At 41.6% G+C, this 20,395-nt stretch overlaps 1 protein-coding gene across 3 annotated transcripts in view; it reads right to left on the bottom strand.

The window, feature by feature from the left end:
* MAP4K5 (mitogen-activated protein kinase kinase kinase kinase 5) overlaps positions 1 to 20,395 on the bottom strand; it is a 56,720-nt gene that overhangs the window by 12,825 nt on the left and 23,500 nt on the right. For 2 of the 3 annotated variants that reach the window (XM_079307821.1, XM_079307820.1), the window contains 16 exons: positions 15,850 to 15,940; positions 14,742 to 14,806; positions 13,764 to 13,819; positions 13,260 to 13,307; positions 13,128 to 13,170; positions 11,909 to 11,981; positions 10,178 to 10,309; positions 9,534 to 9,596; positions 8,953 to 9,034; positions 8,244 to 8,360; positions 5,937 to 6,015; positions 4,832 to 4,890; positions 4,377 to 4,438; positions 1,941 to 1,985; positions 994 to 1,036; positions 231 to 441 (listed from right to left, as the gene is read on the bottom strand). In XM_079307821.1, coding sequence (XP_079163947.1) covers positions 231 to 441; positions 994 to 1,036; positions 1,941 to 1,985; positions 4,377 to 4,438; positions 4,832 to 4,890; positions 5,937 to 6,015; positions 8,244 to 8,360; positions 8,953 to 9,034; positions 9,534 to 9,596; positions 10,178 to 10,309; positions 11,909 to 11,981; positions 13,128 to 13,170; positions 13,260 to 13,307; positions 13,764 to 13,819; positions 14,742 to 14,806; positions 15,850 to 15,940 — 1,269 coding nt within the window. The remainder of the gene's footprint in view (positions 1 to 230; positions 442 to 993; positions 1,037 to 1,940; positions 1,986 to 4,376; positions 4,439 to 4,831; positions 4,891 to 5,936; positions 6,016 to 8,243; positions 8,361 to 8,952; positions 9,035 to 9,533; positions 9,597 to 10,177; positions 10,310 to 11,908; positions 11,982 to 13,127; positions 13,171 to 13,259; positions 13,308 to 13,763; positions 13,820 to 14,741; positions 14,807 to 15,849; positions 15,941 to 20,395) is intronic. The other variant, XM_079307822.1, reaches the window with a different exon arrangement.

Genomic DNA, 20,395 nt, shown 5'->3' with positions numbered 1-20,395 from the left:
TCCTATTCCTGCAGGGGACACAGTAATGGGACTGACTGGCTGAGTGTCCTGTTTCAGGAAGAACATTCCCACCATGGGGAAATGGCTCTAATAAGAACCACAAGTGGAAAAAGGAGAACTTCACCTCCTGATCAGCTTGTTTTCAAATATTATTTCCTGGGAGCAGCTGGCACTGGAAGCAATTCCTTTTCCAAGGTGCCAGGCAGCTCTAGGACAGGTAAGGGACTCACCCAGGTCACTGTATCTGGCTGTGAGCAATCCAGGGCTGCTGATGCTGCTGGTCATCCCCATGGGGCAGGAATCTGCCTGGGGCCCACAAACTGGGATGCTCTGTCTCCTATGGGCTGCTGGGGTTCTGCTCTGGGGCTCTGGGAAGTGTTTTATTGTCTGGCATCTGTTGTCATCTGGGAGGTTTTCCTCGGGGTAACTGTTCATCCTCGGCTGCAAGGAACCAAAGAGGGGAATGGTTACTTGGGGAATGGGAGGAACTGGGAATGGCACCTGGAAAGAATAAACCTCAGACAAGTTGAATTTAAGTCAGACTGCTGCTACATAAATATGTATCAGCTTTTGTAATGGTTGTGTGATTTTGGGCACCACAATATAAGAAAGATAAAAAGCTCCCTGGTGAGCAGGGACAGGACCTGAGGGAAGCTGTGCCAGGGGAAGTTTAGTTTGGATTTCAGAGAAAAGGTTCCTCCCCCAGAGGGTGTTGGGCACTGCCCAGGCTCCCTAGGGAATGGTGGCATTCCCAAGGCTTGTGTTTGGACACCAGGGATGCCCAGGGTGGGATTGCTGGGGTGTCTGTGCAGGGACAGGAGCTGGGCTGGATGATCCCTGGGGTCCCTGCCAGGAAATCTGTGGTTCTATAAAAATAAAACAGCTGACAGCAGAATAATTTCAGAGGCTCCTCTCTGATGCACTATCACAGGCAGAATGCAGAACAAGAGCCATCCCAGTCTGGCTGAAGCCCTTAAATCCCACATTTCTCACCTTGGGAGGCAGTGGGGGTGGCCCAGCTCTCTTTAGTGTTGATCTGCAATGGAAAGAACAGCAGTTGTTTGAGTTCAACCAGACCCAGAACTCCCTCAGGACTGGAAATAAGATGAACCAGAGGCACAGAAAAGCAGAGCAGAGCTTTGCACACACAGGGTTAAACTAGAAATGCCAGAGCAGGGGGGAAGCTCATTAATCTCATTAGAAGTGTTGGTTTTTCATAAACTCCTGTTCTTTCATAAATACCAGTAGTATAGAGCAATCTGTGGGGAAGGATATTTGAAGTTTGTAAATCAATATACACTCAGGGATTGGATCTCAGGCTGGAGGGACTTTAGCCAAGGGTCTGGAGTGACAGGACAAGAGGGCATAGTTTTAAAACAGAAAAGGGGAGATTTAGGTGAGATATTGGGAAGAAAATCTTCCCTGTGAAGGTGGGAGGCCCTGGCACAGAGAAGCTGTGGCTGCCCCTGGATCCCTGAAGTGCCCAAGGCCAGGTTGGAGCAGCCTGGGACAGTGGTCCCTGCCCATGGCAGAGGTGTGGAACAAGATGATTTTTAATGTTCCTTCCAACCAACTCATTTTGGGATTCTGTGATTCCAGTTTGCAGCCTTGCTTTTGGAGCAGACAAACATTTGGACACCTGAGCTGGGCAGGATCATCCTGTAACAACCAAGCCTTGCTCATGGCCAATGGATTAATCAATACAAAATCTGATTTTATGTATTAGGCAGTTCCCCAGGGACTGTAAGATAAGTCAGGAAGGAGAGCAGGGCAGAAAGCAGAGCTTTGGGGTTTCTCCTGAGGGTCAGGGAAGGAGCCAAGTGCATGTTAGCCCTGGGAGAGCAGCCAGCCCTCCCTCTGTGAGTGGCAAAGCCTCCTGCAGCATTCTGAGGGAAGAGGTTTGGGAGCAGAGCAACTGTACAGCAAGGAGATCCACTCACTCTTCAACATCTTCACTCCCATCTCCAAATTTTGTGAGCAGTCCCCTAAGGCAGAATGTTTATAGAATTAAGAGCTCAGCTCTGAGGTCGACACGTGCAACTCAACCCACCCCTGATGTCACTGAGTTTCACAACAAGCATCTCCCTGCCCTTCCCAAAACAAATAATTCTCTCCACTCAGCCTTTTTCCACTCTGTAAGGTCCTTTCCTTCTCTTTACCCCATAAAAATCACTGCATCTCTCTTCCACACCATTGGCTTTCATTTCCATACCTGGCATTCCAAATATTGTTGAAATGTCTAACACCAGTACAATATAAAAAGAGAAAAAAAGGAACAGAGGAAGTTACTGGGAGACAAATGGAGAAAAGCCTTTAAAGGGAAGTTTCCTTATTTATACATATAGACAAAAGACCCAGATTGTTTCCCACTACAGTTTCAAAGCTACTCCAGGGACAACAAAAAAAAAAAAAAAAAAAAAAAAAAAAAAAAAGAAATTGTGACTAGAGGATCAAAGCAGCACTGAAAATATAACCTTGAAGAAAAAAAAAACAAAACCCTGATAAAATTTTGCAAAATGGCAATTTTCAAGCTGTGTGTTTAAAGGGCAATGACCAGGAAAACCCAGCCAAATTTGGATTAATGTGAAATATCCCTGCAAGTCACTTCTGAGAGAAAGCAGCAGGCAGTTGCCAACAGGAACTATTAAAAATTTAAAGGAGAAAAATTCTTTCTTTTTGAAAAGCTGTAGCTGCCCCTGGATCCCTGGAAGTGTCCAAGGCCAGGTTGGACATTGGGGCTTGGAATAATCTGGGATGGTGGAAGGTGTCCCTGCCCATGGCAAGGGGTGGAATTGGATGGGCTTAAAGGTCCCTTCCAACCCAAATCTTCCTGGGATTTTATGAAAACCATCAATAAAAAACACCTCTATAATGCATTAGACAAAAGTAATTTTAAAATGCTGCAGTGAGAAAATCAAGGAATCAAGTCCACATTCTGGTATTCCCCTAAGTCAAAGATCTCCCTCAGCATCCACTCTGATAAAATCCAAAGGGCATGAAAAGCAGGACCCCCAGCACACATCCTCCCTGGACATGCCAGGGATTGCTCACAACTCTGGGGCAGAGGAGTTATGCATTTCCTGTTTATCTTTCCAACTGGAAGTGGTTTCCAAGTGAGCAGCACAGATCCACCACCCAGGACTGCTGTCCCTGCCCTCCTTCCCAATGAATCTGCACCTATTTATTGATTTATAGCCCTGGGAATGTTTGCTGCAGCTTCAGCACAGATAAAGGCAAAGGAACAGGATCAAATCTGAGTCCCTCTGCCAGGAGGAGCTGCCCTCTCTCCCTCCCTGCTCCTGGACCCCACAGATCCAGCTGTCTGCAGAAAATCCAGCACTCCCAGCAAGGCTTCAATCCACAGCTCAGCAGGGTGACACAAACAAACCCAGGGCACAGGGAGAGGAGGAAACAGGGCAGGGGAGAGCCAGAGACCCCCCAAGTACAGCCCCAGAAGTCCTGGAGAACAACGAGGCTGGGAGCAGGAAAACCAGGATGCTTCAAAAGGCTCAAATCCTGGCAATCTGCAGCAGCCTTCCAGGGGGCTGTAATGTCAGCTGACAGCTTATGCAAGACTTTTATCTGCAGGAAAAAAAGCCAAAGAAATCCACTGTCTGCTGCTGAGTTCCAAATAAAGATGGGAAACAGGCTCTTTGAGCTGAGCAATGGTTTGAGCCCAGATATCATCTTTCCCTACATTTGAACCTCCACACTCCTGACTGCAAACCCAGGGATTGCCTTTAAAGGCAGAATCCACTTTTTAACAGCAAAAGGAAGGTACACACCTAAAAGAATTCAGTCCCAATTTGGAGAGAGTAGTGCTCCTGTAACTTCAGACCTGCTCTACCCAGGGAAACCAGCTATAAACACATTTTTCACCCCAAAACAGTGCATGGCTGATTTATACACTACACCCACAGCAGGAGGGGTGGTGCAGTGTTACTGAGCCTGGTAAAACTCAACATTCAGAACTGGTTTCTCCTTCCCTTTCTCGAGTTCAGGGCTGTGCACAGGCCTTGTCACAGGATGTCACAACCACAGCCACAGCTCAGAGGAGAAGTGTGAGGCCAGAGCAGGATCCTGAACTCAGCTCTGCTGCAGGAAACTCACTGTGGCTCTGTTATGTCACTGTCCTGGCCATGCATCCACACTTCACTTCCCACCTACAAACTTCAAACAAGCTACTGGTGGTGGTTCAAAGAGATTAAAAGTCACTCTCCAAGAGGATTGACCAAGCACCTGCACATTGGGGAACATCTCCTGAATTTATCAATATTCAACTGGATCAGGGCTTATGGTTTGATTTACCATTACTCATTCTTCTTTCAGTTTCATAATATGTCACAGAAATAAAAGCTGGTTTCATCTGTACTTACTTGTTGCTCCCATCAACAAAAGGATTCCAATGTGAAGCAAAGTCACTGCCAGCTGCCACAACCTGAAGATGCAGAAATTGTCATTTTATTTCCCCCCTGTCAAACTAAAGTATCTTAAAGCACCTTATCCAGCACACACAAAGAGGCCTGAGGGATTCCCCAGCCCTGCAGAACAACCCACAAGCAGTAAAATCAAATTCCAAAGGGAAATGACATCCTACAATCTATAAAGCAATTATTGATAATCTATTTTCTTTTTCTTCTTAAAAGCACCACCTGGAAATGGTGCAATACCCAGATGAAACAGCTATAAGTAACAGGAAAACAAAAAATTATGGTGAAAAATCCAGTAAGGGTCATTTAGGGAACTTTAAAAACATTTTTCCAGAAAGCTGCACAAAATATTGAAGATACTGGGATTTTAATAAATAAACAAACCCCAAAGTTGCCCTTACCATTTCATCCCGAGCTTCTGTTTCTTTCCGTAGAGGGGGCTCAAACTGCAGCTTATCAACTACAAAACAGAATAATTTCATAATTAACACACACAGTCCTGCACTAGGATCCTTTCAGTGCTCACTCCAGTGAAATGAAGGTAGGAACAGATCAAAATATCCTGTACACAGCTCCGGATTTGTCTCTTAAGTGAGCAGCACTTCACTATCAGCCTCATTGTCTGACTATTTGAATTTGCAAATATGAAACCCACAAGAAAGGCCAAAAGCAAATACCAAGTCACAGAAACATAACTATTTAACCACTTGTCACTTTGAAATGCATGTGAAAGAAAATGAAAAAGGCTCCTCAAGAGCAAATTTCCCTGAGTGTGATGCAGGTGGTGCACAGGAGCTGCCAGTGCTGGAGCTACCAAAGGCTTGTGATCAAACCTGCAGATAAAATAATTTCTACATTCAGCATTTCAGCTTAGAACCATCTGAGTAGTTTAATAATATGAATGTTAATTATTATATAATTATTATAGTTACTATATTATCATAATATTATAACAGAGGTCTTCATGTTTATATTAAGTATGTTTATACAAATATATAAATAGTTATAGAAATATATTTGGGGTTTATCTATATTTTTATATTATACTTATATTAATATATAATTATTATTTATATTATATTACTGTGGTGGTTTGCAAAGGTTTCTTGAAATTTTTACCTGCTGAGACTTGGGAAGTCTCCCTTGTACCTGACAAGAACCAATCAGTGACAGATTTTTAAGATTGACACATCAATGAGAAATTTTATGTGTGTTTGTGAAACATACACGTAAAGACAAAAAGCCCTGGGAAAGCCTTCAATTATTTTAATTTCAAATTAGCAAACCAAAGCCACTGCAATTATATGAAGATAAATATATTTATATTAAGTATATTTATATTAAATGTATTTATTTATAATATAGTTGTTTATTTATTTATTAATAATAATTATTGAAGCATGCTGCCTCTCCAGGGTTTGCTTCCCAAGTGTTTGTCCCATTTTTGGGACCCCCAAGGCAGATCAGCCCCCAGAGAGGGTGACAGGGTGACAGGCAGGAACTCACAGTTGATCTCTGAGGCTGTTCTCTCTGCACGGATGTTCCTGTTGGTGGAGCGGATGGTGTGACGGATCACTGAGTGAGGCTGCAGGAGAGAGGAGAGCTGAGAACAGCCCCAGCAACAACCCAACCAGCAACAACCGAACCAAACCAGCAACAAACCAAACCAAACCAGCAACAACCAAACCAACAACAACCCAACCAAACCAGCAACAACCAAACCAACAACAACCCAACCCAACCAGCAACAACCCAACCAAACCAGCAACAAACCAAACCAAACCAGCAACAACCAAACCAACAACAACCCAACCCAACCAGCAACAACCAAACCAAACCAGCAACAAACCAAACCAAACCAGCAACAACCAAACCAACAACAACCCAACCCAACCAGCAACAACCCAACCAAACCAGCAACAACCAAACCAAACCAGCAACAAACCAAACCAAACCAGCAACAACCAAACCAACAACAACCAAACCAAACCAACAACAACCAAACCAACAACAACCCAACCCAACCAGCAACAACCCAACCCAACCAGCAACAACCCAACCAAACCAGCAACAACCAAACCAAACCAGCAACAACCAAACCAACAACAACCCAACCCAACCAGCAACAACCAAACCAAACCAGCAACAAACCAAACCAAACCAGCAACAACCAAACCAGCAACAACCAAACCAAACCAGCAACAACCAAACCAAACCAGCAACAACCAAACCAACAACCCAACCCAACCAGCAACAACCCAACCAAACCAGCAACAACCAAACCAAACCAGCAACAACCAAACCAAACCAGCAACAACTGAACCAATCCAGCAACAACCGAACTAATCCAGCAACAACCAAACCAGCAACCAAACCAAACCAGCAACAACCAAACCAAACCAGCAACAACCAAACCAATCCAGCAACAACCGAACTAATCCAGCAACAACCAAACCAGCAACCAAACCAAACCAGCAACAACCAAACCAAACCAGCAACAACTAAACCAATCCAGCAACAACCGAACCAATCCAGCAACAACCAAACCAAACCAGCAACAACCAAACCAATCCAGCAACAACTGAACCAATCCAGCAACAACCAAACCAGCAACCAAACCAGCAACAACCAAACCAAACCAGCAACCAAACCAGTAACAACCAAACCAAACCAGCAACAACTGAACCAAACCAGTAACTAAACCAGCAACAACCAAACCAATCCAGCAGCAACCAAACCAGCAACAACCAAACCAAACCAGCAACCAAACCAGCAACAACCAAACCAAACCAGCAACCAAACCAGCAACTAAACCAGCAACCAAACCAGCAACAACCAAACCAAACCAGCAAGCCAACCAGCAACAACCAAACCAAACCAGCAACAACCAAACCAAACCAGCAACAACCAAATCAAACACCAAACCAGCAACCAAACCAGCAACAACCAAACCAACCCAGCAACAACCAAACCAAGCCAGCAACCAAACCAGCAACAACCAAACCAAACCAGCAACCCAACCAGCAACAACCAAACCAACAACCAAACCAAACCAGCAACCCAACCAGCAACCAAACCAACACCAACCAAACCAAACCAGCAACCCAAGCAGCAACAACCCAACCAGCAACAACCAAACCAAACCAGCAACAACCCAACCAAACCAGCAACAACCAAATCAAACACCAAACCAGCAACCAAACCAGAAACAACCAAACCAAACCAGCAACTCAACCAGCAACAACCAATCCAGCAACAACCAAACCAAACCAGCAACTCAACCAGCAACAACCAGCAACAACCAATCCAGCAACAACCAAACCAAACCAGCAACTCAACCAGCAACAACCAATCCAGCAACAACCAAACCAGTAACAACTAAACCAAACCAACCAAACCAAACCAAATCAACAACCAAACCAGCAACAACTAAACCAAACCAACCAAACCAGCAACAACCAAACCAACCAAACCAAACCAGCAACTTAACCAACAACTACCAAACCAGCAACCAAACCAACAACCAAACCAGCAACAACTAAACCAAACCAACCAAACCAGCAACAACCAAACCAACCAAACCAACAACAACCAAACCAAACCAAACCAACAACTACCAAACCAGCAACCAAACCAAGCAATCAAACCAGCAACATCAATCCAACAACCAAATCAACAACCAAACCAGCAACAACAAAACCAACAAGAACAGGAGCAGCTGCTGTTGGAGTTTCAATCTCACACTCCCAAAGCAAAGCAGGACATTTGAAGTGCCACTTTTGACAAAAAGAAGAGAATAAAAGACTTTCTCACCTCAAAATCGTCATCGTCAACTTCCCCGTAGTGGGTGTGGTTCTCAGGGTTGTTGACTTTGTCCAACAGCTCAACTGCTAAAGACCTGGAGAGACCAGGCTGTCCTACAAAGCTGTGCTGCAATCACACACAAAAAACACAAGTTTTAACATGCAATTAATAGATAACTTTCAGTAATAAACATTCAAGAGAGTTACTGATTTTTATTTTTTTTATGCTTTCTGGAGGTTCAGCTATTATTTTAATGACTCCTCAATGCTGGACTTCCTAATAACAGAAATATGGAAACACCACGCTCTGGGCCATTTGCAAATTCAACTCAAATCAAACAGATAATTACACTTGAACTTCATTTTCCACATCAGTAGTTCTGAGCTTGGGAAAGCAGAGATACATCAAGAGCTGCTGGAATTTTTGGGAGTCAGGAAAGTCCAACCTCTACACAACTCCAAGGTCAAGGCACCCCTTGCAGAAAGGTTGAGAACATGAAGCCAATTTCTCTAATTTGCCAAAAATTGTATAAAACTGTGTAAAAATACTGAACAAAATCCTCCTGCTAACAGCTGATCAACATGTTCTTCCTTCAGTTTTTACCACCTGAGTTTTAAAATTAATGAAAATTGTTTTCCTTTTCTTTCCTACTGATCTGTTCCTCATTTTGAAGCAAAAGATCCCATCCTGAGGTCACCAAATGTCCCAAATCACTTACAGAGAGAAGTCTGTCTGCTGTTGGTCTCTTCTTTGGATTTTTTGTAAGTGCTATCTTGACAAAATTATGGAATGTTGCTGACCTTAAAGAAAAGGAGGGTTTATGTTGAATTTTTCAAGGTATTATTGATTTTAAGACATTGATAAGCAGATTACAAGAGAGTGTGATTAAGTAGAATATTGGGCAGGTATCTCACTTCCAGTTTGAATAATTCCATTTCCAAGTTAACAAAACAGGGGAAAAATCCAACTTGATTCATGGAACTTGCATGGAAAACATTTTGGTACAGAAAATAAACCAAGAATGGCATCAGGAATTTCTCACAGGGTAAATAAATAAAAAAAGATTAAACCATTACCTGTCCCAATGACAGGGACAGGTGCCCCACGACAGGAATTAAGGAAAGATAAAGATTTTTCTTCTAGAGCATACTAAGAGCACTAAAGAAGGGTTTCTTCTTCAATAATAACAAATATTTTTTCCCTTTATCTATAAAACCATAGAATGGTTTGGGTTGGAAGGGACCTTAAGGATCACAGAATTTCAATAAAGTATGGATCAAAGGAAAGAGCTCCACCTACCATTTTGCTTTTTCCTTTAGCTTTGGTGGTTGAAAATTACTTTTTGACATTAAAAACAAAGCCCTAAAGGGAAAGAAAGAATAATGATATAATGTGGTTAAAAAAAAAAAATTAATTCTAAAAGCTAAATATTTTAACACTTTATGGTGAGAATCATACTGGTGAAACTGAACTGGAGTTTGCACTGGGTTAAAGGAGAGATACAGGGGATCTGTTGATTTTATTTTTAAATAAAATATTTTTAGTGTCATAATCCTGTCAAATATTAGGGTATGGCTTCTCTAGTGGTAAATATGTCCCTGCTCTTCATCAGATTCTTGATTCTGGAATCCCAGAATGGTTTGGGTTGGGAGGGACCTTAAATCCCATCTCATACCAACCCCCTGCCATGGGCAGAGACACCTTCCACTATCCCAAGCAGCACCAAAACCACAACAATTCCATGATTTTGCTTGTAATTTCCATTCCAAATGCAAGATTTTAGCAGATTGATGCCTTGAAGACAGACATGAAAACAGTGAAGGAATCTTGGTGGGAGACTTTCTCCTTCAGAGCAGCTTCAAGCGAACGCTGACAATTCCTGCTGAGGAATCAGACAATTCCTGGGATCCAGGCAGCATCTGGAGAGGCAGAGGAGCACCAACCTCATGGGGTGCAGGTCAAACATGGGTGGCTGCAGCTCTGCCAGCTCGATGGCAGTGATGCCCACAGCCCAGATGTCACACAGCTGGTTGTACCCCCCGTTCTTCTCCACCGCCGCCACCTCGGGGGCCATCCTGCAAAAGCAACACTTCAGCTCCTGCTCTCCAGGACAGTGACAAAAGTGTGCATGTACCACAAAAAATAGAATTAAATGAAATGTGTAATTATTGTTATTATGAAGTTTAGAATTTAAAATGTCTCATATTCTACCCCCTGAGAAAGGAAGAAAGAAAGAGAGAGAGAAAGAGAGAGAGAGAGGGAGAGAGAGAGAAAGAAAGAAAGAAGGAAAGAAAGAAGGAAAGAAGGAAAGAAGGAAAGAAGGAAAGAAGGAAAGAAGGAAGAAGAAAGAAAGAAAGAAAGAAAGAAAGAAAGAAAGAAAGAAAGAAAGAAAGAAGAAAGAAAGAAAGAAAGAAAGAAAGAAAGAAAGAAAGAAAGAAAGAAAGAAAGAAAGAAAGAAAGAAAGAAAGAAAGAAAGAAAGAAAGAAAGAAAGAAAGAAAGAAGTGGGGGGAAATGAACAGGAGGAATATAAATATTTTTATGTCTAATGGAGTAAATTAAGAATTTTATGTTCAGATTGGGTTTTGATCATTACAGAAGTACTTTTAAAAGTTTTATTAACATATACATAAATGTACATTTTATACATATACATGTATATTAACATATACACAAATCATTATTAAATCACACTAATTTAAGCTATACACTTATGATTATTCTATTTGTTTCAATATTATTCTACAAAATATGTACCATGGCTTTATTTGTTGGATTTTTTTGTTTGTTTTTTTTGTTTTCCTAAAGCCCTGGAAATATCTTGGATCTAAGGACAATTACTGTGAACTCGGTATGTTTTACACATCTTTTGAATTTTCTGAACACAAACTAAGGGACACAAAATACATGTGCTGAATATAACATAAAAAAACCACATAAGGAACACAGCAAAAAAATTAAAAATTCAAGAGCAAGGTAGGGACCCAGAGAACTCAAAATGTCTTTATAGATCTAAATAAGCATCTTAGGATGTCCTCAGCACCTAAAAGTTTTTTGGGGGTTGATGGGAACAGCAACAGGCTAAGTGATTTCCCAGGAAATGTGTTCATGACCAGAAAACCTCCCTGACCCCAGCCCTCCTTCTCCAGGGCAGCATTGTCTGGATGAAGCTGTTTGCCCAAAAAACACAAGCCCAGGCAGCTCCTCTGCATCCCAATAATGCCTAAACCCAGCTCAATTTGCATATTAATCCAGCTCAAGATTTACAAATGATTATTTGCATATTAAATGCTGCCTCGTGCAGACATTAATCAGTAGGGATGATTAAAAAATAGTCTGAAAAATCTGGTTTCTTTTCTGCACAGAAATCAGACACTATTCTAGTCACTAAAAATGTAAGGCTGGGAAACTAAATAAATTGATATCCCCCAAAAAGGGAGAATATTCTGCAAAAATAAATGTGGGAGAAAAAACAACCTTGCCTCAAATATCAAGTAGCTTTTGATACAGCAACAGATGAGCTCCAATCAGTGCTTCCCAGATTTTTACCCTTTGGGCATTTTAATCAGAAAAAAGGGAATTTATGCAATTTCTATAGACATATGTGTGTGCTTGAGGATTTCTGGCATAAATACAGGCTCAGCTTTGCAGCACAGCAATCCAAGTGGTTTCTTACCAGTAAGGGGTGCCAATAAAGGATTTCCTCTTTGCAATAGTGGCTGTTATTTTTGCTGCTACCCCAAAGTCAGCTGGAAAATAAAATCAAACCATCAGAGTTTAGAAATTGTAGTTGAAGAGCCCAATCCTCCTGTGTTATAAAAGAAAAATCACGTGCCTCATCCAAATTAAAAATTCATTAAGGGAAGCAGTTGCAGATTAATAATAGGATCATTAATGTCTTCACTGACCTGACTTCAAATCAAAGAGTTTTCTTTCTACACACAGTCCCTCACTTAGATCATTTTTCCATCTCACAATACATCAACCAGAATTGGTGGATATTCAATTTGAGAGGAAAAACAGCATCATGCCTTGGAAAAGGCACCTTTTGTGTGTTATTTATGGAGGAACTGTGAAGGGGCATCTGTTCTTTGCCCTGGAGATTTTGTCTAGGGGCCAATTATCCCTTGCCCACACAACTCCCAAACATCAGGTGGTCTTGCAGAGCCAAGAATCATTTAAATCCATTTTATTTTGATTGATTGGTGGTATAAATCTGGAAGATAACTTGGAAAAATCCAAGCAGGCAAAAGTCAGGTACTACTGTGTATCCCAAGTTTAATGCAGGGAGTGGAGTCTCCTCTCACTCAGTGGCAGCTTTTCCTCCTATTTTTCCCTTCTTTAAAAAGCTTTCCTTTTCCAGCACAGCATTCCTGCTTGCCCACAGGGGTCTGGAGGTTGAATAAGGCACAGCTGCCCTGATTCCAGTGGGATGAACACATCCCATGGCAGCTTTTCCCTCCAGAGCTGAGTTTTCTCTCCTCCACCTTTGTGGAATTGCCCAAGAGCAGCCACAGAGCCAGGATCAGATCCCACTTTTCCACTCTCCCAAGCAGGGGATCCTCAGAGAATCTGCCATCCTGGCCAGGGATAAAATCTGATATCCAGGGATATCAGCCTGGCAAATTAAAAAAAATCTAAGAGGCTTTAAGGCTTGGTGGTTGAATAAAGAAATTATCTATAATTTCTTGATAGAATACAAAAATCCTCATCTCCTACATAGCCTACCCATGAATACACACTTTGAAATCACCTTCCATCATCATTTATTGCCTCAAATAATCAATTTATGTTGGAAAAGACCTTTAAATGATGGAGTCCAGCACTGCCCCATGTCCCCAAGTGCCACATCCACGTGGCTCTTAAATCCATATTCCAAAACTCAGGCAACTCACCCAATTTAACATCTCCATGGTCTGTTAGTAGAATATTTGCACCCTAAAATGAAATAAATTAAAAATCTTTATCAGGAATATTTTTCCTGCACTTGGAACAGCAAGATGAATTTCTCAAGGTTTCAAGTTTACCTTTATATCTCTGTGCATTTTGCCCTTCATGTGTAAATAAGCAAGACCCTGGAAATAAAAGACACAATGAATTATTCTGTCATTTGTTAACATCTTTCAAAGCCAGCTCCATTCAATAAATTTAATTTTCTCAATATATTTTATTTGGAAGTGGAGACATTTGAGATTTGCAGATAAGGGATGCCTCATCTTGTATTTCTTTGCTACCAGCAGTCACAAAATGAAAGAGAATTTTATTTATCTGGTTGCAGTATTTTACCCCCACAAATCATCAAATTTCCCACCACAGGGTGGGCAGGCAGTTCAAAATTTAAACAAATATTTGCACTAGATCACAGTAGAATTTCTTGCTCATTTTGATTTACATTATGGAAAAGAACAGGTTATCCTGGTTAATTGATTTCTGCTTGATTCCCAACAGAAGTGCTGGAAATGAACTAATTTTCTGTATTTACTTTATTTACATGGAATAAACTGTATTGTGCACCTGCAGGATTACAGTACCTGTAGAGTTTCTCTGCACACATAAGCAATTTGCAACTCTGACAGAGGTCCTGTGACTGAAAATAAAGATTCAAAAATTAAGTTTACAACAAACACATAAATAACATTGTGAAGCAGCCAAAAAGTGATTTGTCCATGCCCAAGTTCAAGGCTGGTTTTACACGATCTGTATTGTGCACTGAGATGAAAAGAGGGGTTTGTTTGCTTGTTTTACAGAAAGGCTTTCTGTAAAAAAAAAAAAAAATAACAGCACCATCACAGAAGACAATACCCACAGTGAGAAGAAAACCTGTTTTCACAGAATCTAATTATTATTTTATGAGTGATTTTATAGCACTTTGTATTGTCAGGAAACTGAGAATTACTTCTGCTAATATTTTAATATTAGAAATGAGAATGTTTCATATCAGGGTTGTCTAGAGGGCTTGGAATTGTTTTAAAGGATTTGTACTGAGTAGTTGAAAAATAAAGCAGAAAGAGCTCCAAAAACTCAGTGTTATCATTTAAAGGCAGAGCAAGTCCTCAGCTGTTTTTCCAACAACTCCAATAAATTATTCTACAGCATCAACAACTCCAAATGAAACTCCAGGAAGGAAAATAATACAAGAGTGAGATGGTATTTCACAGGGGTGGGAATAAAAGTAATTTTTCCCTTTTAAAGATCAAATTTTGAGATTTCCCAATGCAAACTGCTTCCTCACCCCATTGACAGTGTCCTTATCCAACTGTTCTGCCATGAAATGTCAAATATTAAATGTCAACTATTAAATGTCAAATATTATGTCAATATTAAAATGTCAATATTATAAATATTAAAAAAGCTGGAAAGTGCTCTTAAAATCTATTGACTGTAGCTAAAAATCACTAAAAACCCCCACATGCAGTGCCAACTATTCCCTGGAGGTTTAGTATTCATTTTTCTTCTTTGCAGAAAGTTTCCCAAAATCAAAAAAAAAGTGAAAATAATGGCCCAAGTACCATGGTAAATGTCCTGGAGGGATCCCCCACCACAGTATTCCATGCATATCCACAGCTTCTCACGGCTAGCAAAACAAAATTAAAATACAGATATCAGGAACTGATTGATCTGGATGCAGAACAGAGTTAATCATTATTTTAATCACTAATAATATAATAATTATCATTAATAATCGTAATTTCAATTATTTTCTATTAGTCCTGATCAAGTTTTATGCTAAAGTCCCTGAGAAATATTTAAATATTATCAAACATAAAAGGTGGTGCTTGAACTCTATAATAAAATACCTGAGGTTAATCTGCTATCAGCAAAATTACATGAAATATCACATTAATAAACTCAATAATCTTAAATTGAAATTCCTTCATTATATCTAAAAAACTCAGCATGCCTCCAAAATGGGGAATTAGAAATTCAGACTTTTAATTCCACTTGAGTCCATTTGGGCTGCAGGGACTCTTTAAATGCAGCCCTTCAAGAAGGGCTAAAAAAAAGATGAATTTTAGTAGAAAAAAGACCAAGCAAAGTGCAGATTTCTATTCCCACAGAACCCATTGATAAATGGCAGAGTTCCACAGAAATGAAGAATATTCCCTGATTTCCTGTGTAATATTTAATGGAAGGAGCAGTGAGCTGACACCACCTTGGTTCTGCCTCTGTTACAGCAGAACTGTGAAAAATGTTATTAAAAGCAGCTCAGATTTTTAACTCCCCAGCCATACTGTCATAGCCCAGACAACTATAATTAAATCAAATATCCAAAGGCAATTCTGCTCTAGAGAAATAATGAGCTGCTTTTATATTAGAACTGATAAATGTGTGAGTAGGACTGGATGTGTTGCAAGAGTCTCCAAGGGAAAAAATTCTTTCTGTTCCTAGTGATAAAAATATTCCAGCCTTTTGGCCAGCAGAAAAAACAAATTATTAGTCACTTTTATTTTTTAAAACCAATTGGCCTGGCTTAAAAAAAAAACCAAAAAAAAAAAAACCAACCCAAGGGCAATTCAATCTCTGAAGAAAATTTAATGAGCATACAAGGACTAAACCAGACTGGGATTGTTTTAGGAGAGAACCAGCAGGAATGTTGATATAAAAAATGGGATTTACCTGAGATAACTCCCAAAATAGGCGACTATGTTGCAATGTTTGCATTCTTTAACCATATATATCTCCTGCTGGATCAGTGAGAAGTCATCCCCTGAAAAACAGGAAACAGCCAAGGTTACATCAACTGCTGAAGGTCCAGACAGGGCTGGAGGATGCAGAGAATTTGGGAGAAGGAGCCAAGGGGATGGATCCCAGCCAAGCCCTTCCAAGCCCATCACCCCCAGTTGAATTCCTCGTTCTGTGCTTTGGGAGGAACAAATAATTCATAAAAACCAAGAGAGAAGAGCTGCTCTGGGGATCTGAGAGTGATGCATGAGCTCAGAGGGGGCAGGGAGGGACAGGAGTCAATTCAAATTCCAATTTTCAATCTTTATCATGGCAGCCAGTTCAAACTCTACTTTTCAATCTTTATTTCCATCCAGCTGCTTGGAGCACAAGAGGAGTGTGGATTGCTGGAAGCTAATTCCAGAGGCCCCATTGCACAGGTTGGTTTTTAGGAATATTTCATTCTCAAGGGACCTGGATGGAGCACATGAGCCTGCACACCCACTCTGCTGACTCAGAGCTGCCTCCTCAGGAGGGGGTTGGGGGATTGTGCACATTGGCACATCCCAAATATCTTTTTTTTTTGGGGAAGAAAAAAAGATCTGCTGAAAAATCCATTCTGAGCAGGGCATGTTTCTGCCACTTTAACATAAAGGGTGATATTTAATAAATTAAAAATGCAATCATATCACAGATGCAATTTCAGTTTGTATTTATATAGATAATAAATTCCCTTGAGAGAATTTCCAAGCAAAAAATGTTCTCCCCAGAATCCTGAATTCAAAAAGCAGCTCTGCTTTTGTATTTTATTATTAACTTTTCTCATCCTTTAGCAGGGAAGGACAAAGGGGAATGGCTTCAAGCTGCAGAAAGGGACATTTAGATGGGATATGAGGAAGAAATTCTCAGCTGTGAGGGTGGGGAGGCCCTGGAATGGAATTCCCAGATTTGTTGTGGCTGCCCCTGGATCCCTGGGAGTGCCCAAGGCCAGGCTGGACACTGGGGTTGGAGCAGCCTGGGACAGTGGAATGGGGTGGAATGGGATGAGTTTTAATGTCCCTTGCAACCCAAATTATTCTGGGATGTTTACTTTTGTTTAAAGTTTCCCCAGTAAAATTCCCTCCTATATTAAAGTCAGGGATGTCCAACCCAGAAAACACCAAGTGCTTTATCCTGCTCCCTTTAATTTAGATGATTTTGACAAGTCCAAGAGGACTCAAGCACTGGGGTAAATTGAATTCTTCATGTGTTTATTTAAGTAGCAGCACAGCTAATATTTTTTTAATAACCTCTTTTAAAATACATGTTTATATTTGCTGAGCTTTGAGGCAGCTTCCCTGAGAACAGTGTCACTGGCAAAAGTACCAGAGTGTGATGAAAGAAATGATCACAACCTTTATGTCTCAGTGACTGCCAGGCTTTTATTTAAGAAAATAACTACAAAATACAAAGGTAAAAGGGAACCCACTCACAAGAATCCACCCCTGACTGATTTAAGTAAATCCTCAAGGGCTTCTTGATGTTGAATTAAATGGAGAAACACTTCACTGGGGCAGGAAAACAGTAGTAGAGAAGTTTCAAATGTCAAGAGGCTTTTTATAAACATCAGTAGTATTTTTTTTAACCAATGAGAAAGAGAAAAGGCAACACAACTTCCATAAATTTAGCACAGATTTCACACTGGGCTTGGTTTAGGGGTTACCTTGCAGTTTGGATTCACACATCTTGATAAATGATCACTGTGGGTGAGGGATTGCTGAGTTTAGAGAACCATGGGATGAGTTGGAACCTGGATCCCATCCCATTCCAGCCCCTGCCATGAGCAGGAACATCTTCCAGCATCCCAGGCTGCTCCATCCCACCCAGCCTGGCCTTGGGCACTGCCAGGGATCCAGGGGCAGCCTCAGCAAATCTGGGCACCCTGTGGGCACCTCCCCACCCTCAGAGCCAGGAATTCCTTCCCAACATCCAATTTAAATCTACCCTCTCCCAGTTTAACCCCAATCCTCCTTGTGCTGTCCCTCCAGGCCCTTGTTTAAAGTCCCTCTCATTCATTTTTAAAAGATTCTTTAATTTGAGCTTAAATCTAATGGATTCATTTCTCCCATTTCTCCAACAAACTTCCTAAGGGAAGCTGTTGAATTCTCACAAACAACTGGAGCATTTTCAAACTACTTAAGAAAGTCAAATCTAAACAAGGTTTAAAGCAAAATCCTCTCACCCCACACTGAAAAAAATTTCCATCTTTCTCCACTACCCGTTGTCCATGAGCTCAGAGAATCCAATGCCAAATCCCAGGGCTCTCTTCAAATCAAAGAATCCTTGAAACATCAGCTGTGAGCTCTCAGCACAGCTGAATCCTGCCCCATGTGAAAATCCTGATGGAGGAACATCCCCAAAACAGCAAAACCTCACAGGCAGCAGCTGGAACTGCACATGGATCACAGGGCAGCAGCCAAGGCAGTTCTAGGAACTGTGACTAATGGGGGAAAATTGAGGGGAATGCAGAGATTTGGGCTAGAAAAGGACTGACTGAAAAGATAACAATCTTCATGCACAGAGAAGATAGCAGGGAAGTGGGGAGAAGGGATAATCCATCTCCAGTTTTATAATAGGACAATTAGCAATGGGTTTAAATTGCCTTAACCCACATTCTCTGGACAGATGAAAAGGTTTTTCTTACTGGAGTAATGAGAATCTGTGAAATTTCCAACAAATGAAAAAAAACCCAAAAAACCAGAAAACACTCAACAAAAAAACCACCAGGAATAATCCTGCTTGTAGTAGAGGGAGACAGCAAAGATGATATTGTGATTTGCTATTCATATATGAAGAATTCATGCAAGAAATGGGACTTACTTATAGAAAAAAGGGTTAAAGGATTTGGAAGAAAATAAGAAAGAAGACAGGGAGCTGATAGAGAAGTAGCAAACAGATGGAAAGAAGAGAAGTTATCCATGAGAAAAGTTTGGCTAAAATATGGAGGAAATGATTCTGCAAGATGAGACATAGAGATAGGAAAGAAGATGTATAGTTGGTCAAAGATTACAAGAATGAACACAAAACAAACCAATTCAGAGTTTCCAGGCAGCTGGAGTATTAATCTTGGCAAGAGATGCTGGAATAGGGCAAAAATGAAATATCCTTGGATAGCAGGAAAAAAAACCAGACAGAATTTGTAGAAAACACTTTATTGAGAGTGAGACAGCAAGATAAAAAGAATTAGACCAAAGGTGACCAAATATCCATACAAGGAGATCAGTTTTAAGGATTTGATGGTGAGGAACAGGGAATTGGGAGAATTGGGTTTTCCCTGCTCACATGTTGGCAGTTTTGGGATGCTGCAATGCCCACGAGCAGGGACTGAGTCACTGCAGCCTCCTCTGCTGTGCAATTTTACCTCTGCAGAAAGGGACAGTGGGACACACCACAGCCCCAGAGGAATATTCTCCTTGGATGGCACAAGTGGCTGCTTGTCCCCATCTGCCAGGGAGGGGCTGCAGGAACCAACAGCCCTGTCACTGGGGTGGGGTCTGAGCCCATGGCAGAAGCTGAGCAAGGTAAGGGCTGGTAAATCCATGATAATTCAGTATTTAAATGGGAGATTATGGAGGAAACTGGTGGCACATCTACAGCTGTGAATTATTCTACTTGCAGAGCTCACCTGTGTGAGAGGCTGGGAGAGCTGGGAATGCTCACCTGGAGAGGAGAAGGATCCAGGAGAGCTCAGAGCCCCTGCCAGAGCCTGAAGGGATCCAGGAGAGCTGGAGAGAGACTGGGGACAAGGGATGGAGGGACAGGACACAGGGAATGGGACACTGCCAGAGGGCAGGGATGGGTGGGATATTGGGAATTGGGAATTCCTTATGTGAGAGTGGGGAAGCCCTGGAATGGAATTCCCAGATTTGCTGTAGCTGCCCCTGGAAGTGCCTAAGGCCAGGCTGGACACTGGGGCTTGGAGCAGCCTGGGATACTGAAAGGTGTCCCTGCCACAGCAGGGGATGGAGTGGGATGATCCTCAAGGTCCCTTCAAACCCAAACCATTCCTTGATTCTGTCATTCTATGCAGAGCTGGAATGTAGAGAGACTCTGCCAAGTTTTCCAGGATGGAGAGCACGTGTGCCCTGGATCCTCCTGGCTCTGATGGCTCCAGATCTGTCACTCAGCACTGCTGCTCTCTGGGCATTCCTCATCCTGATGATGTTTAATCAAGTTTATTCCTGCACATATTTTCACATGCTCCACTGCTCTGAGTGGTCCCATCCTGGTCACTGGTCACAACTAGAAAGAGCTGTGAATCCCTCTGCTGTCCAAAAGGTGACATCTTGGGGGAGAAATTCCCCAATTTTGTTATAAATTGGTTTATTCTGCATCACTTCAGATCTGCATCACGGGGCTGGTGCTGTGTTGGAGCAGAGGGAGGGACAGGAGGAGAGAAATGATGGCACTCAGAGACATCCCAGTGTCACCAGAGGGTGGGACAGAGGCCAGATCTCCAAGG

Source organism: Erithacus rubecula, assembly GCF_903797595.1.
Source record: "Erithacus rubecula genome assembly, chromosome: 6".
Taxonomy (NCBI): Eukaryota; Metazoa; Chordata; class Aves; order Passeriformes; family Muscicapidae; genus Erithacus; species Erithacus rubecula.
Note: the sequence above shows the minus strand (reverse complement) of the source record. Positions and strands in the feature narration are given on the sequence as shown.